This window comes from Stegodyphus dumicola, chromosome 5 (genome assembly GCF_044657685.1).
Source record: "Stegodyphus dumicola isolate Sdum_Otavi_A_Nest chromosome 5, ASM4465768v1".
In the NCBI taxonomy this organism is placed as follows: domain Eukaryota; kingdom Metazoa; phylum Arthropoda; class Arachnida; order Araneae; family Eresidae; genus Stegodyphus; species Stegodyphus dumicola.
The window spans coordinates 56,170,018-56,195,865 of NC_140772.1; the positions used below are offsets into that span (position 1 = coordinate 56,170,018).

The window sequence follows — 25,848 nt, forward strand, 5'->3', positions numbered from 1 at the left end:
GAAATTAAGGAACGAAAAAATGTCACCCGGAAAATAAGGAACGGAAAAAAAGGAACTCTAAACTCTCGCCAAATAATATCGGCAATCTGAGTTGGGGAAAATAGCCAAATTCTCATTTAACCAGGAGGGTTAAAGAGCTAGCAGCACCTTACCGAGGTCACTTAGGAAAGAGGTTTTTTTTTTTTTCAAGACTGGGAAGATCTCATTCCTCACACACTTTGTTTCGCACCGTTCTGGAAAGAGAGCCAATTTCAGGGTAGGTCCCCCGGAAGAGAAGAATCAATGTGAACATCATAAGATACTCTTTAAATATTAAATATTCTCAAACTTATTAACCTTAAAGCTGTATGATATTCATCTTCCAGTGGATAAAACTTTTATTCTCGTATATTCTGACGCATCTTCTCGTATATTCTGACGCTAGCTCGTTAATCACCAGAGGTCGCCACTCTGCTTCAAATACATTTTTTTGTTTTTGATATTTTTATACAGCAAATGAGCAAATAAATGTACTTGTCCCCTAGTGATGAGCGGTAGTTTCATGGAGTGGGAATAGGTTATTTTTTTTTATTGTTTAAAACACAGGCTAGGAAATTTCAGTCATGCTAAGACTTGTTATTTGAAGCCAAAGTATGTAAAATTTATGCTGAAGTGAAGAATAGTTTATTTTTTCGTATGAAATATTTATATATTTTTTTACTTTTATACCTTTGTTAGTTTTATTCATCTAATGTTGTGACTTTTATCTGCTTAAAGAAAGGCAAAGTGTAATTTTTTTTTATTTATATGTCGTGTATCTGATTAAATGCAGGTATAAGTGAAACTTAATTGTACTGCACACTATTTAAAAAAGTAAAATCTGTTACGGTGTATGATGCAATCGCCACGGCATATTTTTTATTATTGTACTAAATTCTTTTATTTAAATCTGCTGTGATTAAAATTGCTTGTGCCAAATGATGAAAAATTGGATTTTGACTTTTTCTAATTAGTGTTTCTTTTCACATATAAATTAAAGTCTAATGTTTTCATTTTATCCGATTTTAGTAAGCATTTAACGTGGTTCATCGTTATTATTTTACGTAAAAAAAAAGATATTCTAAGAAAGATAATTCTGAATTATTTAGAGATTGCATGTAACATCTAAAAAATATACCTGTATGTAATCTATCACAAAATTATGTATGAGAAATGACATATGTGTAGTTTCCACTTTAAGATCAGAGATACATTTTCAGTTTACAGTGTGTTAAAGCTGTAGTTTAAGTTACTTTAGATAATATAAAGATGATAAGATTTCATTGAAATAATGCACACAGATAATATTCTAATGCTGTTTCTACATTTTGTGTATTTAAGGGTAAAGTCAATGGTATAATGGGAAGTGACGATAATAATGATAAATGTACCTTTTTAATTACTTATCAAACTTGTCACATATACTTGAAATGTATTAAATTATATTTTTAAATTTGTATTTGAATTTATTCAACAAGTATTTTTAAGGTAACAAATGCAACCATAGTACTCACATGCATTAAATTTGTCTGCATGCACTCTCATTCATTAAATTTTGCATCACAGTAATGAGCTGAACTGGTTGAAAATTGAAGCATGAATTTTCACTGCTCTTTTTTGAGTAAATGATTAAATCTAAAGTTTCTTTTAATCTTTTCTCGTGTTCATCACAATTCAGGTAACTAATTGACTAGTTCCACTGGGAACATTTAAAAAAGAAATTCATATCAAGAAACGAGCCTACACTACTAAAAATTAAAATGATTGTAAAAATCTTATTAAGCTTATAAATGAAGAATTTATATTATTTAATTCTATCAGCAAGAATTAGCATTAGGTTGGAATGTATGATCTTGTATTCCTGTAGAACCTTTTGGAACAAAAAATAAATAAATCCCGTATTTTTAACTGTTGTTAACAGGAGCCATTATTTGAAATCATTTTCATGTGAAACATAATTTTCTGTAAATTTTGCAGTGTTTTATTAAAAAAGCTTCTTAATTTAATTTTGACAAACAAGGCAATGTTTGGATGAAGTATTGGGAATTAGTTTTAAGAAGATGAGAAGATGGAAAGTTCAGTCTAATAGCAAATACATTATAAGTTTTTTCCAAATGCAGGTGTGATTGGTGGCTCTATGATATTTCGAAAATTAATAACAGTATGTCTTGCCGAATCTTAGTATATGGCTAATAAGTTCAAAGAGTAATTAATCTGTAATAAACTGTAAGAGTAACTTTTGGAGTTCTCAAAATATTGTGCTCTACAGTGCACAGTTTGGATAAGTGTTATGTAGCTGCTGGCATTATTTGATCTGTTGAATCAATAAGCCTTATTGTGGCAGCAGATATTTCTCAACAGAAGTTCATTTTATATATAAAATGTAAAGGATATATTACACGGTTGGCGGCTTTTTAATGCAGCATTGTGTACACTGAGAAAAGTGTATTTCAAGTACCTCTTAGAAAATTGTCTGTGACAGGTTTGTAGAGTGATAGAATTTCTTAAATAAAGATGGAATTTTTGTAAAATAATTTATCTGGGAGCAGTATGGTACTGACCACTTCCAAATGCTACTATAAAAACTGTAATTGCTATAATTAAAATTGTATGAAAGTAGTTTGATAGAAATAACATAATATTATGTCATTCTGAGTAGTGTATAGGTTTGCTGTACTTAAAAAGAGAGTTTCTGGCTAAAATTTAATTTAATATGGCATTGATTTTTAGATGCAAGATGAAAATGTACTTCATATAAGTATGAAATTTTAGATGTTATAAGCCTTTAGATAAATTAACTAAATATGTAACCCGATCTTTATTTGAAAATTTAGATGAAGTAACCAGACATCAGGAAGTTTAATTAATCATGTAATGTATGATGTAAATATAGACTATTCTTGGGAAACTGTTGACTTTCTTTTGTAGTTTGATTAATGATGTAGCACTGAAACACTGAGAATACTATTTTATAGTAGTTTTGTAGTACATGACCCAATGTGATAATATTATTAATAAGACTTGGTGTCTTATCTCTAAATTCTTTTCATTATTATGAGCCATAAATTTCCAATATAATTAAACGTAAATGTTTAAAAAAAAGAAAGAAAGAAAATAATAATTACAATTTGATAAGAATAAAAGAAAGAAAGAAAATAATAAATACAATTTGATAAGATTTTTAATTAAATAGTTCTTATTTTATAACCATTTTGTAATTATTATTAACAGTTTCTGTTTAAGCCCTTTTCATAATGCTTATTTTTATTTATCTCAAAATTCCATTTTTCGAGTTGTGCCAGTATTGCAGCCTAGGAAAAATATATCTTCCAGACTGAAAGAGCATTGAAATTTCTCGTCAGGGAATATGAATTGTATGTTCAAAAAGGAGAATAAACAAATTTTTCATAGCTAAATCCTATTGGACACTTGATCATAATTTTGACTTTGGATCTGCAAAAATTATTCATAAAGCTTCTTCAGTTAGTTAAATTTTTTGTCAGGGAATATGAATTGTATGTTCAAAGAGGAGAAATAAACACATTTTTGATAGCTAAATCCTATTGGACACTTTATCATAATTTTTGCAAATCGAAGATCTGCAAAAATTATTCATAAAGTTTCTTCAGTTAGTAAAACTAATCTTTGAATTCTTTCATGTTAAATCATAAATTTCATACACGCTAAATGATTGTGTCAACTAAATGTAGGCATTGGCTAAAATTGGCTAAATTTCTTGTTGGCTGACAAATAACTACAGGCTTGATGTGAGGTATCTGAAGCCAAATAAATAAATAAAGGTTCCCTCAGATAAGGAATAAATCTCGAAATATGAGAATTGTAAGTCTGTGAAATCAATTAATCATATATAAACTGCTGCCATCCAAAATGCAACTCCATGAAGGAAAGCATCCAATCAGCATCAAACCAGAAACTTAAACTGTGTGTACCACGATGGAATATGCAAATGATTATGATATCGAGCAATCGTGGGCAACTGCAGTGCTCCCTACGATCCATAAGGGAGGAAGGACTGCCATTTTATTTTGAATAATGTGAATTGTTCTTTTGTGAGAGTTTTTTGTATGTGCTGCTTTAGTATGCATTATAGAGAAATGTGAGCATGATTCGAACACGGTTTTGTCACTGCATACAAAGATTGCGAATTATTCTTCCAAGAAATGGGTCATCATGCCAGACATTGCCAAGCAACAGTCATGCAAATATAGAATCAATGAATGGCAGAAAAAAGAAGGCTGTTTCTTGCCATGTATATTATGGTAAATTAGGAAATCGCAGTTGAAGATTTGATAATAAGAGCTGCAACTAGTAAAGAACTTTTAAGAAATTTTAGAGAAAGTCAAAAAATTTTATTTAATGTTTGGAAGTTATTATTATATGTTACATAAATTTCTGGTTAACAATGAAGTGATTTTATATATTATGTGAGGAAGAAGAAACAAGATTGCTAAAAAATAATGTAATAATAGATAATAATGCAATAATAATGTAATAATAGATACAATGACTAACAATTAGTTTATAAATATAAATGAATTCATAATTACAGTTAAGTATATCACCTACCAGTAAAAGGCAAAAACTTCAAGACTTTCCATATCTCAACAAAAATTGTTTACAAAGCCACCAGTGTGTAGTGGCTCATGCTTTGGGAACTACTTCTTTAGAAAATGCCATTTTTTTAAATAGATATGTAAGTTTTGAAAAGTGATGGTATTTTTGTTGTAACTGGCAAACTGCATTCACAGCTTTGCAAATTTCAGTTAGAAAACTTGAATAAAGTTATAAAACTAGCAAGGACTGATACCAAGCAGATTTAATTATAAAATTAAAAAATCTCAATGAATTTAAAAAAAACCATGGACTATCTGAAATAATGTTTACCATCCTGATAAATTCTTCATATCAGTGGAGAGCATGAGAGAGCTTTCAGTGGTGTTACTAAAACAGGGATTAAATTTAGTTCAAGTATTAGTGCGACAATTGCTATGAATAAAGTAATAATGTTTTTTCTTCATTAAAAAAAAAAAAAAAAAAAAAGCAAAATCTGCCACTATTTAGAGCATGCATTATAAAACTGGGTACTTTTCCGTTTTGTCGACGCAAACGGTAAAAGTTGCTAACAATGGTACAACTCGTGCCAAACGGAGTACCTTTGCTAGTAACCTTTCACGCTTCATTTTCAAAACACGTCACAGCCATTTCTTATCAGATTGATTTTTTTTTTCAATACTGGCATACAATTATATTGAATTTTTGGAAGATAGTCAAATTTTATGCCCTAAGCCCATTCGCGGTAATTAAGTCAACTAGAATGCAATCACACTGCTTACCCAAAGACGAAAATATAGAAAAGACAAAATCAAGGGTTAAATTCATGAATTCTAATGAGAATGCACTAGCGAAGTAAAGCACTGAGGTTTTACATAATTTCTGAGTAAGCTATTCGCACGAATTGAAATAAATCTTGCATTTAAACTTGTATTCCAAATTAAGATTTAACTTGAAATTAATGTAAATAATTACTGAGAGAATTAAATTTTTGTAGCGTAGTTTACGTAAGATGAGATCACTTGGGGTTACCTGATGCGAACCCGTGAATCAGGGTGTTGAAAGCATAGCAAATTCTTAAATTAATGTCTTTTTACAAATTTATTGTCTTTATTTATTGGCTTTTTACAAAATTTTAAACCATATTGAAATATTTATGCCTTCAAAATAAAAAATTCTTAGAACTAACGTTTGTTAAAATTTTTTATGTGTATACTGTATGTTGTCACCAATAAAGTCTGCTTGGCGAGATTTGTGCCGGCGAAACGGAAAAGTACCTAAAACTGATTTAAGCATTATTTTTATACTAAAAATACTTTTTTGCATGTAAGTATTTTTATATCTTTGCACTTAAAAATTTGTGATTGTACTTTCAAATTTTAATAAAATACTATTTTAATTCGTTATTTTTTAAATTTTCTTTCTGTTCATTTTTATCTTTTAAAACTTTCTTCTAATTTCTTAAAAAAAGTTTTTTAGGGTGGCACCTCTAAGTACTTTCTTTTATGTGATTAAATGAAGTAGTATTAAATTTTTGTATTATGTTTAATTTTGGTATGCAGTTGATTAAAGAACAGCCAAAGTTTGTTTCTGTCTTCATCTACTACATATAACTCGTCCAATAATTATTTTTCAGCAGAAACTGATATGACTTTCAGCATCACAGCACCATTAAATCAGATGGCTATACCAATTTTTGCAACACCACCATCCAGAGAACATGTAGGATTAGATGGAGAACTGTTGTTTGAACATTTTGTACAAGAAGAGTTAGAACATGAAGGATTTTTAAATCCTATTCCTATGGGAGTTGCTGATCCACCAGCAAATGATCTGGAATCTGATGAAGTAGTTCAGAATGAACGAGTAGTAAATGGTCGTCTCTATGCTCAAGGAATGAGGCAAAGAATGGAACAACCAGTACCTCCTACATTAGCTGGGTAAGATATTATTGAAAAGTTTAATCTATTTCCTGATTTACTTTTATTGCTGTTTATAAAAAAAATATTTTAATTGGTATTAAAATACACTTATGCTTATAAATTGAAGAATCAAAGCATAGAGCTCAGCTTTATTACTTAGTGTCTGTTTTGCATTATCTACTACAGTACAAAGTTGGTATTCTGGGCGTCCATTATCCGGAATGATGTATAATCCGGACCTCAAAGCCACAAACTTACGCATGTGCATAAAGCCAGTAAAGTGTTTACCCATGCGCGCTTCCAATAGTGAAGAAAGTAACAGAGAATGTTATTGAAAACGAAAAAATTTCGATTGACAAGTTAGTCAGTATTCTTGACACAGCAATTACAGGACTTGGAACAGCAGAATTGTGTGACTGATGTCTGTTTATAGAATTAAAGAGAAAGTATTAGCACTAAAAATGAAGCAACTTAAACAACTTACATTGAAAGAAATGTTTAATAAAGTAAACAAATAAATATTAAGCCTTTTTTTTTTTTTTTTTTTTTTTTGTGTGTGTGTGTGTGTGTGTGTAAATTTTGGTATCCTTTAGATCATAATTGCTCTTTATTTTATAAATTACGGTTAGTACTTACATATTAACGCAACCAGGCCAAAATTCGCATAAATTGCGAAATTTGGTGACCCTACTTATGGCAACCCTACGTGTTATACGTAGTTTTGTAAAAAGAGCATGTGGAGATTCACAAAATTTTCCTGCATTTTCGTGCAAATTTTTGTTATTTATGAGAAAATAGCAGTGTAAATGGATAAAGTCAAGAGTATGTGCAATGCCATTTTTGTGCAATTCTTGGATTTTTTTTTAAGTAAAAATAAGTCGACGTGTACATGGTTAAGGCGAATACGGTTTTCAATCAGTCCTAAAAGCAATAGCCAAAAGATTTACAACGAAAAAATAATTCTTCAACTTATTCAAATTCAAAACTGGAAGGGTTTAATTGCTATTTTATATTTTAAAACAAAATAATATAAAAACTGTATTAAAATTATCTGTAATTAATAAATGTACATTTTCTTTCTATTCATACTTTTTTACTCAAATTTACAAATAGCGCCAACCTGGTTGCGATAATATGAAGTACCTTACGGTTTCATATTTTTAATTGTATAACTTCTGCATGCCATCTTACCAGATTTAAATTGATGATCTATAATTCGGAAAAACCCCTAATTCAGAATCGCCGAAGTCCCAACGAGTCCTGATTACGGATTTTGTACTGTATATAACAGCATTTCTCAAATTATGGTCTGTGGAGTGCAAACAGTCCTCAAGCCTGCCTTTCTGGTCCTCCTAGAATTGCAAAAATGTCCTGCTATTTGCAAATGAAATTAACAAGATTTTACATCATTTCTTGCTGATAATATGTGGCTAAGTTTACTGGCATATCTTTCATATGGGTTAGCTAAATAAATTAAATCTCTGTCTACAAGATAATTGTTGGACTTTTCTCAATGTCTTCAAGAAAATAAAGGGATTTGAGAGGAAATTTGGCTTGCAGGTTATTTGTGTAAAAATAGAGAAATGTTTCACCATTTCCAATCATAAAATCTTTTTTAGTAGAAAATGATAATTGTTTTGAAAATGAATTGTGCAGTGGCATATATATAATCCCATCGTGAAACTCTGAGATCACTATTTAAAACTTATTTTCCAAGTGATAATAGTGAATGGATTTTCACATTCTTTTCAATTGCAATACTGAAAATAACAAATTGTCATTGAACGCAAGAGAACATTTAATTGAACTCTCAAATGACACCTGATTTAAAATGAAATTCTGGGAAGGAGACATGGTTAATTTCTGGACCTTATGATCAGTGAAAACAGAATATACAGTACAAAGTCCCAGATCCAAACTTGTTAAGACTTCCATGATTCCGGATTTGGAATTTTTCCAGGTATTAGATCATCAGTTTAAATCTAGTAAGATGGCTTGTAAAAAAAATAAAATAAAAAATATGAAATCATAAAAATTTATGATCTAAGGAATATCGAAATTTATAAAAAAAAGCTTAATATTTGTTTACTTTATTAAATATTTCTTTCAAGTTGTTTAAGTTGCTTCGTTTTTTGTGCTAATACTTTCTCTTTAATTCTGTAGACAGACATAATTTCTTTTTCAAAGTTCCATTGTTGAAGTCCTGTAACTGCTGTGTCTAGAACTCCCACTAACTTCTCAACTGAATTTTTTTTGCTGTCTCTGTCACTTTCTTCACTATAAGTAGCGATATTTTCTGGATCTAGAACCATACTGCACATTTTGCCATCCGTTAATTGATTGGTGATTGAGGAGCATTGCCATCACAATGAAAAACCTCTTTTATATCACCTTCATTTATTAACGCTTTTCCAAATTCCTTCATTTATTAACGCTTCCATTTCGTCGCTTTCCTTCACAAAAATCCGTTAATTGGAAAATTTCACCTTTGGTTAGTGATATCTGAAAACCTCAGATTTGCGGCTATCATCATAAAATTTAGCTATCGTTCCCTATACATAGTTTGGCTATGTATCATGAGATTAGTAACTAAACACAAGTTGTTCTGCTAAATTTTATCTTGCTTCCATCTCGCACTGAGATAATTAAACCTGAATTGTATTACTTTAGTTATTTAGGTACTTTTCCGTTTCGCAGGCACAAATCTCGCCAAGCAGACTTTATTGGCGACAACATATAGTATACACATAAAAAATATTAAAAAAATTTTAGCTCCAAGAATTTTTTATTTTGAAGGCATAAACATTTTAATATCGCTTAAAATTTTATAAAAAGCCAATAAATAAAGACAATAAATTTGTAAAAAGACATTAATTTAAGAATTTGCTATGCTTTCATGGTTCAACATCCTGATTCGCCAGTTTATATCACGTGACCCCAAGCGATCTCATCTCAAGCAAACTACTCTACAAAAATCTAATGCTCTCAGTAATTATCTACATTAATTTCAAGTTCAATCTTCATTTGATACACAAGGTTAAATGCAAGAAATATTTCAATTCGTACGAATAGCTTACTCAGAAATTATGTAAAACCGCAGTGCTTTACTTTGCTAATGCATTCTCATTAGAATGGATGAATTTAACCCTTGACTTTACCTTTTCTATATTTTCGGCTTCGGGTAAGTGCTGTGATTGCATCCTAATTGACTTAATTACCGAAAATGGCCTTAGACATAAAACTATACTATCTGATAAAAATTCTATGTAATTATATGCTAGTATTGAAAGAAACAATCAATCTGATAAGAAAAAGCTGCGACTTGTTTTGAAAATGAGGCGTAAAAGGTTACCAGCGAGAATATTCCGTTTGGCATTGGTTGTACCATTATTGGCGACTTTATCGCTTGCGCCGGCAAGACGGAAAAGTACCATTATTTATTATGCTTACACCTATTTCTTGCACATGCTTAAGGCTTATCTGCATCGTGAATAAATAAATTTCCCTTTGAAGTGCACTATATTATTTTTATAATTTTTTAACTAAAAACTCTAGAAATTGAATATTATGATCCTAGAGACAAGTAATATATGAATTTTAAAAAGACTCTTGCCTATTGTTTTGTGGGTTGTTGTCGCACTGTAAAAACAGTGAACGTCTAGGACTGAAACTTACTGAGGTAAGTTTCAGTCCTAGACGTTGGACAGTTTTAACAAATCCCTTAAGACAAAATCAAGGGTTAAATTCAGTCCTAGACGTTGGACAGTTCCGCAACACAGTTTGCCCAGGTAAGGGACTTTGTTTCAAAATATTTATTACTTCAAATATTTTTTCTCCAGTTGTTTTTCCTTCTAAACTATTGCAACATAAAAACGTTTCTGTTATATCTTCATTAAAAATAGCCTAACGTAAATAATTAGTTGTGACATTATAGTAATATCGGCAGTCTTGTCCAGTTGTAAAGCAAATACAGATAAATTTTGTATGCGTTTTATTACTTCTGACTCGATATTTCGTGACATTTTGGAAATCTGCCGAGACACAGTATCTCTTGATAATGGTATTGTTTTTATTTCATTTCCATATTTATCACCATGCATAATTGATGTCATCTTAGTTGCTGCAGGAAGGATAAGGGATTCTACAATTGTATGGGATTTCATTGTTTTTCCTATTAGATAAGAAACTTCTAAACAAGCTCGTAATACTTTCTGAGCTATTGTTGTAAATTTCTTTAAATGTGCACTTTGAATTTTCAGATTTTCAGCTCGTCTTTGAAAAAAGTCGGCATGTTTATTTTGAAGTTCTTTATGTTTAGTTTCCAGGTGCCTTTTTAATTTAGCTGGTTTCATGCTCTCATTTGCTAATTTTTCGTTGCAAATGACACATATCGGACGTTTTTCATCATCAACAACAAAAAATGTAAAACCGTACTTAATAAATTCCTCATTGTATTTTCTTATTTTTTTAGATCGGGCATTTAGTTCAGTATTTTGCGACTCCTCATCAGTATTTGTTCGTTTGTTAGCTGAAGATGTACCTGGTGTACATATTACCTGTTTATCCATTATGAAGATAGGAGTTAAATTATTTAAACTAAAACAAATAATATCTAAAATTTTATCATTTTTTTTCGGGAAATTCAATAAAATTAACAGAGATCTTTCTCTAATGATAGTACATACCTGATAACAAAGAGTAGCAAAGCCCGATAAAAATATAAAAAATCATAATTACACAACATCACATGATAACACTCGAGGATAAATTAAAACAATTGCAGGCCAACTGCTACATGCTACAACTTCACGTCTTCACTCTGACTATCAGAAACACCGCGTACCTCGCCATCTGATTAGCTGATCACGTAGCGAATTCTTCCCCTTTCCCTGCGGTTAACGTCTAGTCAAATAGACGCTTTTCAGTAAAACTGACGAATTACCGCGAAAAAGGCGCTATCTACCGGAGTGAAAAACTTGCGTCTTCACGCTTTACATACATTACACATTACGGTCAAAGAAAGAGTGGACAGCATGAAATTGCTATTAAATAGTTAGTGACGGCGCTTCACTCTTTATATGTACACTGTATGGTATGCAGTATGCAGGCATAATGCATTTCATAAAAATTTGGCGACCCCCAAAAAACTTCTGGAGATGCCTAGTTTGCACACCACTGCACTAGACCATTCCCAACTTGCCAATATCTCACCAAATTAGCAAAATAGCCATTTACTCAATGTTAAACAGACTTGCCCCTGTATTCTTACTCTTACGGCAAGCTTCGCTGCTTTAGAATTTCATGTTACAGTATACTAAAGGAATACAGGAATTTCACATATAATTTCACTAAAATTATCTATCTATGTACAAAATTTGTAAAAGTATGTATGTCCTCTATTGGCCTGCTTCTTAAACTTTTGGATCCTAAATTCCTGAAGTGTACATTTTTTCAAAAGCAATCATCAGAATTTTATATTTGTTCATAGTGTTCCTGTGGGGTTTAACAATGAGCATATTATATCAATTGGAGGAAATATTAGAAGATTAGCTGATGAGTTTTCCAGAAGTAGTGCAAGGCGTTCTGTGATGGAACAGGCTGAGCAGGTAAGAATTTTATGCATTTTTGCATTTTTTATCATTGTAAGTATGCCTCTAAAATTTCCCAGAAATGTAATTCAAACTTCCAATTTAAATGTTTTTATTTTATTTTATTTATTTATTTTTTAATATCTGAAACATTGAAATGTTAAACTTGGAGAATTTTTTTTTTTAATGCGCGTGCATGTATTTTTCTGCATTCATTTTATCTGAATATATACTCTCTTTATTAATTGATGAAATGAATGAGGGCTTAATTTAATTACATATGTATAAGAAAGTTTAAATAATTCGCCCAAGAGTTTAATCTTTTTGTGTAGATTAAAAATATTTGTTTTTTTATTTGTTATATAATTTTTTATGAATATTAAAACACTGGAACTTTGCCAATTGAATGTCCTGCATAATGAATGTGCATTAAAAAAAACGTGCCAAAATATCCTGTACAGCAAACTAGTTCCATGCAAGTCACAAAACTTGGTCTGTCTTGGGGAAATACATCTAACAGAGTTCACTTAGCAAGAAAAGGAGTTCACATAAAAAAGAAACAGTTTATCCTCACACCCACCCATGAAAAATTAACATTCCTTGCTCTCATTGTAATTATTGCAAATAGAAATTTGAATGAGACTTCTACTACGCTGGAAAATCTTAGTTTTATTAAATCAAGATTGCTTGTACTGTAAAGAATGAATGAAAATTTTGGGCTGTTCAATGGATATATAAAAAGGGGTTAATAAAAGATTTCATCCCATTTCAAAACATATCTGGTAGAGAAAAGTTTGATACTGAAAGTTATGCTGTTGTTTTTTAATGTCTCTGCCTGTCTGAAAGAGCAAGACGAGTAATTGGAGTTCAGTATGGCATTCTAGTACTTGCTTTTCCCGATGTAACTTCTATTCTTCAGCTCATGGAGAATTTCAGAATACTATGTAGAAAATTACATTTAAGAAGATGGTTGGACTTCTTATAATTTTTATTTGTTATGATAGTAGAAACTCTAACTATTCTAGCAGATGAAAACTGGTGGAAAATGTGATAGTCATACTTTCATATTTGATTTTATAGAAGCTATCTAGTTGATCCAGAATGAGTGGTATGAAATCATTAAAAGAATTTTCGACTCGCCTCAAGAAAATATATCCTACATATGTCCACAGTGAACTAGTGAATGATCAATGATATTGCAGATTATGTTGTTTTCACAGCAGAGGAAATTCATGATGTAGAGGAGCTGTTAGAAAAGCATCTGTACATGCTTATCCCTAAAGAATTAAAAGCCCTTCTTGAACAGGAATATGGGAGAATCCAGCGGAAAATTTCTTTTGGAGAAGATGAGAAAGTAAAGAAGACAAAGGGGGGGGAATACTATGACTATCAAGGACTTCTTCTCTGTTAGATTCTTTCTCTCTTCAGCTAAAGAATTTTAGACCACAGCTAAGTAGCTGTATTTTAATCAAGCTTAATGTCATACCTCTCCGGTATTAATTCCATGCACTTTTTCAGTACCATCCTGAAGAAATGAAAGACAAAAATAACTCCTCAGATGCTTCATTAATCATAATAGAATTGTAGAATTTGCTGGCTAAAAGAAGAAAATGGTGCTTTTCTTCAGAAAAGGACATTTTGCCCAACAGTAGACAATTGAAAATTCTCCTTCTATGAAGTTGTGTTTCGCAAATGGTTGAATTTTATGGATCCACTGTGTACTAGAGGAAAATGACAGTGCTAAATTATGCCACAGTGCTGAGTTTCTGCTATTCTCTAATTTTTTTTTAGCTAAAACAGATTGCTCTACATGGACAGAACAGTTTTATTATAAATATTTCTTGCATTTTTAATTTTGTTAATAGCTTGCTATTTTATGTAAACGATGTTGTCTTTCGCATCTTAGCTTGGAGAAAATTTAGTTGTGAATTTCTGCAAGGGGGGCAGTGGATAATCAGAAAGTACTTGTCCAACTCAGGGTAGCATTATATAATACATTGATTTATTAAATTCTTACAGCTTTCTATTTGAATAACTATCTCCATTGCTGCCAAATTGTAATGATTTCTTTTATTATTTATGTTCATTATATAAATTAATTTTTATCATGTTGGAGTATATTTTGGTACTCTTGCATTAGCTGCTCAAACCACCTGCAAAGTCGCCAGTCATTAGTGACTGCTTTTTCACCAATCTAACACATAAAGAACAGTAATCATAAAAAAAAATAAAAAATAAATAAAAAAAAAAGGCAGCTTGTTTACATTTACATAAAACGGCAATGAATTAACAAAATTAAAAATGCAAGAGACATCCATTATAAAATACTTAATTTTATATTTTCTTGGTGTTCTGTCTGTATGCACAGCAATCTGCTTCAACTTAAAAAGACATAAAAGAATTGCCAAATTTTGGGCACTGGCAGAGCAAACTGCTGCTGCTCTCATGTACACATTGACCTGTTTTAATTTTTAAAAAGTTACAGTATTGAACATATTAATTTCATGGAATGTGCATTTCTACACTCTGTACTAATAGGCAAAACAGTATATTTCTAAAAAAAATATAACACTTTCCATGCAGTGGCATTATGAAGGCTGCTATTTATATTTCTGGCCTTGGCAACAGTAAGTGTTGCTAAGCGATTGCAGATGATTTCAGTCAAAAGTTTGATATTTTTAACCATAACTTCTTCAGAACATTTTGCCACTGTAGCGTGCTTTGTGCCGTTTACAGTAAATTGAAAAATTCATCTTGGGCAAAAAATTGAATTGACTCGTGAACATTTTCATGCGATTATTTTTCATAACTTTCGACGTGGATTATCAAGTGAAGTGCTTCAATGAACTCTTTATACAGCGATAACACAACATCCTCTGGAACTGTAAAAAACTGGTATAATGAAATCAACCAAGGTCGATATTTGCTCCAGGATCGATTTTGTGAAGGTTGTCCAAAATTAGTTATTGTGGTAGAAAATATGAAAAAGCAATATTGTCATGTGACATGCCGTGAGATTGAGGCATCTCTGGGCATTAGTATGACAAGCATCAATAAGATATTACATGAACATTTGGCCGTAAAAATGATTTGTTCGCATTGAATCCCACATAATCTGACAAGCACTCAAAAAAAGGCTCTGTTGATTGGTGTAAGACAATGTTGAAACAGTTAGGTTCAAGATGCATCAGAGGCTGTATATAATACTTACACCGGCGCCAAATCATAGATCTATGTATATGAACCCGAAACAAAACAGCAGTCAACTGTATGGATCTTCCAAGATGAGCCAAATCCGACAAAAATTGTTTGCGGAGAAAACATAAAACCTAACGGTTACCAGTTTCTTCGGCATTACCGGTCACATTGCGACAGTGGCGTTAGAACAACATAGAACGGTGAATTTGGAATGGTACATGACCATTTGTTTGCCAGAAGTCATCGAAGAAACTGAAAAAAAAGCAGAAGAGGCGAATCATTCTTCGTCATGGACAGTGTGAGCTCTCACACATTGGCTCAAACAAAGGAATTTTTGATGGGCCAAAACATTGAATTGATGATTCATCCGCTGTACAGCCCTGATTTGGCACCCAATGACGTTTTTTTATTCCCACACATGAAAAATAAGTTACGTGGTCAGCGATTTGTGTCACCCAAAGCAGCAGTTGATGCATTCAAAACGCATGTTTGGAAGTTACCTCAATCAGAGTGGGATAAATGCTTCGAAAATTGATTCAAACGCATGCAAAAGTGTATTGGATCTTCATGGAAAATATTTTGGGAAACAATAAAACCAGTTTCAATCATAACATTTATTTTTTCAATATTAGACCAGAAATATAAACAGCAACCCTCATATGATTCAGTTTAAGGAAAAAAAAAAAAACCTCCATGCACTAATCACATAGAAATATGACCCTCAAATTTGAAATCATGCAAATTACTGTCATCACTGCCGAGATAGATGATAGTGTTACAGGTTACCGTGATGAGCGTGCAACCAGTAGTGAGTTGCTAGATAAATGTATTTTTGTTAAATTCCGGGTTGCCTACTTTAGCGACATAGTACTTTGCCTAGTGATTCTTGTCAAGATGGGTGAATAATGAGATGATACCATATCTTTTATTTTCCTGTATATGGTTATTGTTAAAGAGGAATTATAAAATAGTTTGGCTAAATAATTGAAATAATCTATGCATATTAAAAAAAAATTCAAGATTTTCAAAGCACTTTTTTTTTTCTTTCGCATTTTAACCTACATTTAGGTATTTTTATACTAATAAATAGGAAATTTGATTTGATATTTATTTTGTTTACTAGAATATGAAAAGAATAGCATTAAAAAATCATTAATGGCTTAGCTACTTTTACATTGAGCATTTGAGGAACATATAAGTGACAAATTCTATAACTTTTAATATTTTATCTGCAAATGTGCTTAAAAATCTCATATAATTTTATTATTTTTCATCAGATGAAAAGGTAAATATGGAGATATTTACATTTTTAGCCCAAAAGCGCTATTAGTCTAGAAATTGGATTTTCCCATCATCCACTATAAATAGCGAATCATTTTTCAAATTGTTGTCACGAATGCCCTGTATAATTTTTAAAGAAATTAAGTAATGATAGATCTCATATATGTATGCATGTTCTTTACATTAGTAAAAAAAAAAAAAAAAAAAAAAAAAAATTTTAATGTAATCCTCCACCTGAAGGTTTCCACCGGAAGTTTCAAATACCTGAAAAATTATTCAAGCTAATCACTAGATGAAACTAAAATCATGGTAAAAGTACTGAATGAACTAAAGCCAATTGAAATTAATAATGGAATTCGACAGGGTGATGCGTTGGCATTCCTTCTCTTCAATCTGGCACTAAAAAAAGTAGTAAGTGATTCAAACATCATCACCAGAGGAAACATCTTTAATAAACTGGTACTGCTATTTTTCTGATGACATTACCATTATTGCTAGAACACCAGCAGCACTAAAACAGGTTTTTATATCTCTAGAGGAGGAGGCTCTCAGGACAGACCTGAGAATTAATGAAAATAAAACAAAATATATGCCATGCACTAAAACAGACTCACTTAGAAATTGGGCAATATAAATTTGAAACTGTTGATCGCTTCATGTATTTAGGCTCTGAAATTAACTACAGGAACAATATTACTACAGAAATAAAAAAGAGAATTACTGCAACCAATAGATGTTCCAATGGAATATGAAAATGTATGAAATCAAGTGCAATTCAAAGGGAAAAAAAGAAGTTTTTTATGTATAAAAGCCTTTTAAGACCAATTTTGACATATGCATGTGAAACTTGGAATAAACATGCATGAATGAGGACATGTTGGTCATTTTTGAAAAAAAAAGTTTTAAGAAGTATTTTCAGAGGAATTCAAAAAGATGGTGTATATAATATGTAATGACTCATATAATGAACCTGATATCATTAATTTCATTAAATGCCAAAGAATAAAATGGGCAGGCCACATAATCAGAATGGGGTGAAGACCGTGCAACCAAAAAAAAAAAAAAAAAGTCTTCAACGCCAGACCAACACTGAGAAAAGGCAGACAAAATCTTAAGATGGTTAGACAGCCTTGAAAATGACCTACTGGTCTTAAAAACTAAATACTGGAAAACTCTAGCAGGGAGAAGATTGACCTGGAAAAACCTTCTTGAGAAGGCCAGGGCCCACCCTTGGCTGTGGGGCCATTGAGGAAGGAAGGAAGGAATCCTCCACCCACACATGTGCAACTAAAAGCCCGAATTTTATACTTCATATTTTGTAAAACTTTGATGAATTTTTTATTAATAAACTTGGTGATTTAAACAGCAACAGTACTGTACGGAATGAAATATTTTTATTTTCTTGCATGACACTGCATATCGAAAATTCTAAAGACAAGCTGTTTTTAAATTTTTGTGAGTTTCCTGTTGAATTGAATTTTTTATAGTGTAAATGCAAAGAACATGATATCTGGTTAATAAATTTAACACAAAAAATGGTACTAATAAAAAGACAAAAAAAGTTTGCAAGCTATCTTATCAAGAAAATTGAACACTTATATGATGAAGTGAGAGAAGATTGGAAAAATGGAAAGCTGTATACCAATACTAAACACTGCATCAGGATTTCTACATGTGTACTGCTATGAAAATTTTTTGTAATTTTGCTGTTGAATTGTATATTGTATAAGTGTGAAGAAAGTGATGCTTAATAATAAAAAGACAAAAAGAATGGGTTAGCGGAGTGAGTGCAACAGCAGACTGTGAACTAAGCGAGAGGGTAAAAAAATACTTTACCAAACCCTTTTGGGGACGAACTTTAAAATATGAACTGCTTCAGATTTTTTTTGAGGAAGTTAAAATGAATAAATTGCTTATGTGTTGGTTTCTGTAAAAAAATAGAAACTTATTATGGTACTTTAATTTATGTAATTTTTTAAAATTATTCTTAAACATTTTAAACTGAGTTTAATATAACAACTGAAGCAGTAACATTGTTAGAAAAGTAATCATATCCTAACAACGATAGAAAATTATCTCAGTATGAAGGATTATCAAATTTCAGAAACAAAACTGAATACTCTTTATCAAATTAGGAAAGTGAATGCATTCTGAAAAGGCAAAATGTTCTTAAATTTTGAGTTCCTCCCTCTAGTTAAAACATTGTAAATTCAGTATTGAAATCTTTCTGTGTAGTAATATTTTTAAAAATATCAGTCTTTCATTCATTTAGCATTTCCATTATTTATTAATTACACTTTATTGTGATGTATTCATATTTGAATCTCCAGTCTAGAGAAATAAATAAATCCCAAGTTGAATTTTTTGGAAAAGTTATCTTGTATTTGTAAAGAATTATAATTGTTTATAAAAAGATAAAGGCATATGTTATTCTTAAAACATGGCTTATTTCATTTAAATGAATTTTCAGTGTTCTGTCAGATTTAATAATTTATTTATTTAACATCTTTAAAGTGTTTAAATTTCTATTATTGACAAAAGAAAATTAAAAAAAGGAATATTTATTTTCAATCTTTGTTATAGTAGTTGTTCTTTTCTCTAAAATATCAATTCAATTGCTATTGAGTTTTTTTTTTTTTTTTTTTTTAACATATGTAATAAAATTTGTCATCTGTTTTCCTATAGACATTGCATATCAATGTATTTTTTAGTTATTTATTCATTATTTTACAAAGTTTTTCAAATATTTGAAGTTTGGGGAAATTAAATTTGAATGCAATGAAATAAAACCTCTGACACTTTCAAGTGATCACCATTTTGCATGATACTGCATACATCATTTGATAGTCCATGGTATATACAACTGTAAATGTATCCTTCTTGGCTTGCAGTATATCTCATTGCATATTTCTGTAAGTCATATTAAGTAGAGTAGAATGTAGTATTTATATTTTATTTTTTCTGAGTGCATGTTCTTTGTATTAAATTCAAATTATAATGCATTTCTGTTCTAATTAAATGGTATTTGCAGGTCGACATAAATACTCTAAGCCAGGAATTGTTTTTTCAATTTTTGGAGGAAGTGTTCAGAAATGGTATAGACAGAACTCGCCTAGTTGCAGTATTTTTCTTTTGTTGTGATATTTTAAGAAGATGTTTAAGACAAAACATGATGAATTTGGGTTGGCAACTTTTTACATGGTCTCGTCAGTTTGTAGTAGACAGAATATGTAGTTGGGTTTATGAACATGGTGGTTGGGTGAGTAGGCATTTTTTTTTTTTTTTTTTTTTTTTTTTTTTTTTTTTTTTTTTTGAAAATGATAATTTTATTCCCTTTTTTTGTTTATATATTTCTATTTATTGCTACTTATATGCAGGATTATAGATCTGTCATGTGTATTTAATGATGTAAGAAACAGTTTTAGTCGAAATTTTTGCTGAATGTTGTGAATTTAAATTGCAAGCTATGCATTGATTGCTCCAACAGATAATTAGGCAATTTATACAAAGGACTGTTCTGTCAAATGAGTAGCCAAATGGTTGAGACTCTTGAACTCTGGTAGTTCAACATTCTTATGCAGGCATGGCTTCCCCCCCCCCATTTTTCTTATCTATACAAGGCCTGCATTAGGAAGTCCTTTACAAAAATATCCCTTTAAGCAGATAGCCGTTGTGTTCTTTGCTGCATTTGAACAAATTACTCTCAGTTGAATGAAATAATGGAATTTATATGTAAGATTTGTTTTCAGTTAGTTCCGTTGAAGTCTGCAATATTGCTAAAATTTCATGTAAATTAAATAATTTTATAAATATTCATAATAATTACACCATTTTGATTTGATATGCATTTCATGTTTTCATTTACTTCTGTAAGCTATACCAGATTTTTTAAAGATGTCTGAGATAAAGTTACTGATGTAACTGAATAACCATGTGCATAAAATTATAGATATGTAATCATCCTAAGTATATTCAATAATTTGCATAATTAAACATTGAGAATGAAATTATGAATGTGCATATTTAAGGCTTATGTAATATCTGTTATTTTTAGGAGAGGCTGTTTGAGAAGTCATATGATGTTATCATAAAAATTGCAACAGTAGCCTTAGCTGTAACAGGTGTTTTGTGTGGTATTGTATATATAAAGAAGAATTATTAGCAAGAACTGTTTTGAATGTTTTAAGCCACACTGAAATGATGCAGTTATCTTGTGTTATCATTGCCTTTTTTTTTTTTTTTTTTTTTTTTTTTTTTTTTTTTTTTATGTTATCAAAATCAGGCATTGCCTAGAATCACAGCTTTTATATAAGAACATGACTTTCATAGATCATTGCATTCAGTGTTAATTTATGTATATAATATGTTGTGTTGTGTTGTGTGTATTCATACATTGTTAATTTTGATAAGATCTATTTTAATTTTCAACTTAGTTCCAAATGTTTTGTTTTTTGGTTGCTAAGAGTTATTAGTTATTTAAAAAATTACTGTGTTAAATTAAAAAAATATTTAGTACTTATATTAAAACTGTATGTAGGAAACAGTTGTTTTTCTGATTAAAGTAATCTTTCTAAAGACTATCTTATTTCTTGAATCTTTTTTATATTAATGGGGGGAAATGCATTATTTTAAATACACATTAAATATGTATCAGCTGTGCCTTGCTTATGACATTTTGTGCTTGAACTAGTTGTTGTGTTGTGTGTGTTGTGTGTATTCTTATTTTTGAAGTTGCTTGTTACTTAATACATCCAGTTGAAGTGCTCTTGCTCAAAGCCTTTCTATTGTATATTTGAATGTACAAATTTTTTTACATATGTGTTACTTATTTTTATACATTTTAAATGGAGCTATTTGAACTGGATTTTAATACAGCAAATAATTCATGTAGATGTATAGTAAGAATTATGTCTTGTGAACTTTGTAATATGTATTTTGTTGTAGATCCATAATTTGTATAAGCAAATAAAATTTCTGGTACAATTATGAAGTTTAATTTTTCTTTTGTTATATAAGTTGTTACTGAACTGTGGTGCTTTTTGTTTTCTGAATAATGGGCCCACAACACACTGCTTTTATAACAACCGGAAGGCTTAAGATGTTACGTTTTACTGCTGAGACATTTATACCAATTGGGCCTGGGAGGTATACTGGAGTCTATTGGGAGTAATCACCTACATGGAGGGGGGGGAGGATTAAGTACTGAAACATTCTATAAAACATTAAACAACAGTGAAAATTACTGAAATTTCAATAAAACAAATTACCATTGAAATAAAAGCTTATTGGACATCGTTTTACATCAAGATTTATCAATGCATGATATTAAAAATAAATGACAGTATTTTAAAGCTAAATCCTCAAAGCAACTTCTAAGGCCATAATTTTTACAGATTAACAGAATCAGTTCAAACCCAGTTTTAATCATTATTCACAGTTTCTTTCTCCTCTCTTTGAGCAAACAAATGTTCTTCAAGGTGATATATTAGCCTCTCCATCTTCTTATCTGAAAACTGCACTCAATGCATTTAATGCAAAAATTTTACTTTTCCTATGCCAAGTAGTTGGGTTAACGTGTGTGAAAAACTTGATTTTCGAACTTCCAATTTTAAGCTTTGGAAACTTCCAAGTAATACTGAACAAGCCCTGCTTTACAGTTAATTGACTAATTCCTTTATTCCCTTACAGTACTTTCTGTAGTGAAAGCAAAAGCGCCAATAAATTGGGAATACATTATCAAAACGAGAGTGGTCCAGCTACCGAGATAGCGAAGCTGTCCGTAATCCATTTAACCTTGCTGTTAATTGCAAGATGAATTAGGAATTTTATTCTTGGTATCTTTTTTAATAAGGATTTTTGTTATAAAGAACTGGCTATTATTTTTAGAGGATTTTCAGTAAATTGCCTAGGCTGGATGAAATTGATGGACATATGCTAGCTAGTTTGAGTCAAACTGGCAAAACAAAACTTATCTTAATAACTGGATTTCTCGGAAATTTGGTAAACTTCCAAGAGAATGGATTGCTCTTATCATTCCCATCATAAAACAAGACAAGCAGATGAATTATACTAATAGTTTTAGACACGTTGCATTAACCAGTATTCCGTGTAAGTGGAGAAGCTAATTTTGAGTAGAATGTCACATCACCTTAATGTAAATAACGTATTTCTGGGGGTATGGGTATTGGAGTATGGGTTTAGGAAGGGTCATTATCCAATGGAACAATAATTTTTTTTAAAGGTCAGACTGTTGAGAGGGGTTACTTTGAAGCAGGAAATATGAAAACTTTGTTTAAATATTTAATATGCCCGTTGATATTTTCACTAGTTACTGTTATGTCGTCAAGGAAAATAAAGGTGGATTTTTTCAATTACAAGTTTTAATATAATGTTCATGGTACGCAGGAAGGTCGCCAGGGCTCCCACAATTTAATTTAATCTAACAGGCTGACTCAGAAACCTACATCGGCAAAATACTAGCTAGACGGCTAGAATGCATAGCTGCTACAAAGATTAATACCCAAAAGACAAAATAGCAAACCTGCTCTTCAACAGTGAACTGTCTAACCATTTCGTTTCAACCATTTAAATATTGTCATTCTCCTAGTTAATTTTTATCTTAATGGAGAAATGCGAGGGAAAATAAGAGAATTTAGAAAAGATACTAAAATTAAAATAACTAGTTAATGAAACCAAGGAGAATCCTACATCTTCCCTTGCAAAACTTAACTATCATATAACAAGGCTTAAACCATCGATAACTAGCCTGGATAAGGTATTTAAATTCTAAACCTAACCCTAATTCAACCTTCACAAATTTTAGATTGTAATTTTCTTGATTTTTACAGATGGAATATTGTAGTCACTTCCATAACCACCTTCTAGGTATCTGGAAGGAGAATAGTTTAGAACGAGTTCCATACGTTTAACATATTCATTTTAGTTTTCAAGAAGTTTAATACAATTAGATATATTTTAGTATTATTTGAAGAAACTATTACTCATTACATTCTTTCCAAAATTTTAAAACAAACTCCGCTCTGCTCTCCAGCAAGGTTTACTGATATGAGAGCGTGTGTTCTCATATGACATGTGCAACACTGCCAGCTAATCTGCATCCTACTTGTAGGAACTAAACATACAAGACCTATATTTCTGAATATACCCTACATTCGATTCTCAGCCTTGAGGTGCCAGTTCTAGTGAAAAATTAACTTAGTGTTAGCTTGAGAGCCTAACTTTAATTTTCTTGCATTCTCAAGCTAGTTTTTACTTCTAGTGTATATTGTCCCATATAGCACACTTAGTTGCTATAACATTGCAGTGACATCTCAATGTTACATCGTCTTTACATTGCATTTGTGACCACAGTAGAATGTCACATCCTGACGTGGATTGAATATCGCACGGATGTCACATACATGTCACAGCAAATGTTTAATGTGATCAAGAAATTTCTCAGTCTCTCCCACCCTGACCATGCTCACGTAATTCTTCTGTAATGGGACCTTGCTCTCCCAACTCATTGTTAAATGTTTCAGAAAACCTTTCTATGAATAAATTATTTTTTTACGCTAACAGATAGCGATTTTAGTTATTTTTTTTAATTAAAAATACTGATAGTTTAGAGCACGTTTTTACTTTGTGTGATACTAAGAAATCATGGAACTATATTTTTTAATGAATGCATGCACATTCTACCATACCGAGTGCTTTCAAGAGTGGCTGACCAAAGAGAAAAAGTATAGCGTTTTTTCGTCTCGAGGATTAAGTGACTTTTTTTTAGCCCTGTCCCTTCTGCTAGCTGAACATATTGTCACAGCTAAATTTTCAGGTAAGCATTGTTTATTGTATATTGATGTGAATGTGAACAGTAATAATTAATATAAAGTAATAAAAGCATAATTTAAAAGCTATGAACAAAAATTAATAATGTACTGCCAATCGTTTAACTTTTTAAGTATTACCAAGTGTGCGGAAACAAGTGCATCATCAAAAGTTTATCTCAATTCTTTGTCTCGCTGCTTAGGAATTTTAATTTAGGGAGTCTGTTTTATTTGGTAGATATAATTCACTTCTTTTTTGTTGTTTTTGATATTAATAGGTAATATGAAGACGGAACTTATTTTATGCATTTTATTGCAGTACTTTCATCGTGCTCTGCTATTTTTCAACATTAATTTCACAAAATAATTACTTATGTCCATGAGTGGTACTTAGCTTCACATTACATATGATGCCATACTTCCATAACCAAGTTCTAGTTACATATAATAAGATATTTAATAATTATAATTTTACAAATGGCATATTACTTTACAATACTCAACTTTCTACATGTATCCTTTATGTAAAGTTCCGAGATTATTTTTAAAATTTAGTATATGAGATCTTTCTTCCCGTAAATTATGTCATGCTTTTACATCTTATATAATTAAGCTGTGTTGTTAATGTAACCAAATTTCCTTATTAAGAGATTTAATTAGAGAAAAATATTTCTTAGTTAAGGTTAGGTTATTTGACTATGGCAAAACACGTAAGGGCTGCCTACCTAAGAGAAGGGATGCCTTGGTAGAGGACCTTTTAAGGGAAACTAGCTCGTATTCACTTTATGCATTAAGAAAAATATGAAAACCGATTATGAAAAAGTATTTCTTTCTTGAGAGATTAAGAGAATATAATTATCATATTAATTTTTCAAATAGATACATAAATTTTTTAAATGATAACAATATAAAAATAAGAGAATTTCATTTCATTGTTACTTATGTATGAAAGAAGTTAGTCTCATTTGTGAGAAAATTGTGTAAATCAATATTAATTTGTCTCCAAAAGTACAAGTTACATCATTTTATAAAGAAACTGAATTGCAAACTGCATTTTAAGAGAATTTAACCTATTGCAGAATAAAATTTAATGAAAATTGCTGTAAATCGAAATGTATATTTAAGCCACACCGATAAACTTTATTCGAAAGTATAATTTTATTTTAAATTAATGCATTTCACTTCTGCAAACAAGGCTTATTTTGTTTTCCAACTTTATTTTGTTTTTAGAAATTCAAAAATTACATCTAGCCCTCTAATTACATCTAATTTAATTATCTATCCTAATCACATCTAATTTTGCTTTAATGCATTGCTTTCAGAAATGGACAATGAAAAGAAATTAATTTCTGCAGTCTTATTTAAACAGCTTAGAAAAATTAAGAAAGAAATCTTTCACAAAGGAATTTAAAAATCTCACTGTAATAACTTAGAAAATTTTCA

The 25,848-nt window shown here is 30.6% G+C and overlaps 1 protein-coding gene across 4 annotated transcripts; it reads left to right on the plus strand.

The window, feature by feature from the left end:
* The first annotated feature begins 473 nt into the window (after nucleotides 1-473).
* LOC118199843 (apoptosis regulator BAX-like) lies at nucleotides 474-21,565 on the plus strand. Of its 4 annotated transcripts, none has more exons than XM_035371702.2 (5): nucleotides 474-630; nucleotides 6,230-6,530; nucleotides 12,001-12,118; nucleotides 19,611-19,838; nucleotides 20,634-21,565. In XM_035371702.2, the coding sequence occupies exons 2-5, from the start codon at nucleotides 6,238-6,240 to the stop codon at nucleotides 20,739-20,741; spliced, it is 747 nt and encodes a 248-aa protein (XP_035227593.1). In that variant the 5' UTR covers nucleotides 474-630; nucleotides 6,230-6,237; the 3' UTR covers nucleotides 20,742-21,565. The 4 variants fall into 4 exon arrangements, with proteins under 4 accessions (XP_035227593.1, XP_035227592.1, XP_035227595.1 ...); XM_035371701.2 differs by having other exon boundaries at nucleotides 475-630; nucleotides 6,227-6,530; XM_035371703.2 differs by lacking the exon at nucleotides 474-630 and adding an exon at nucleotides 655-673.
* The last annotated feature ends 4,283 nt before the right edge of the window (nucleotides 21,566-25,848 follow it).

Excerpts from the sequence above, each read along its gene's own strand:
- LOC118199843 (XM_035371702.2), top strand. The coding sequence starts at position 6,238 with ATGACTTTCAGCATCACAGCACCATTAAATCAGATGGCTATACCAATT. Across the intron at positions 6,531-12,000 it reads GTACCTCCTACATTAGCTGG|TGTTCCTGTGGGGTTTAACA; the intron begins GTAAGATATTAT and ends ATTTGTTCATAG. Across the intron at positions 19,839-20,633 it reads TTTATGAACATGGTGGTTGG|GAGAGGCTGTTTGAGAAGTC; the intron begins GTGAGTAGGCAT and ends TGTTATTTTTAG.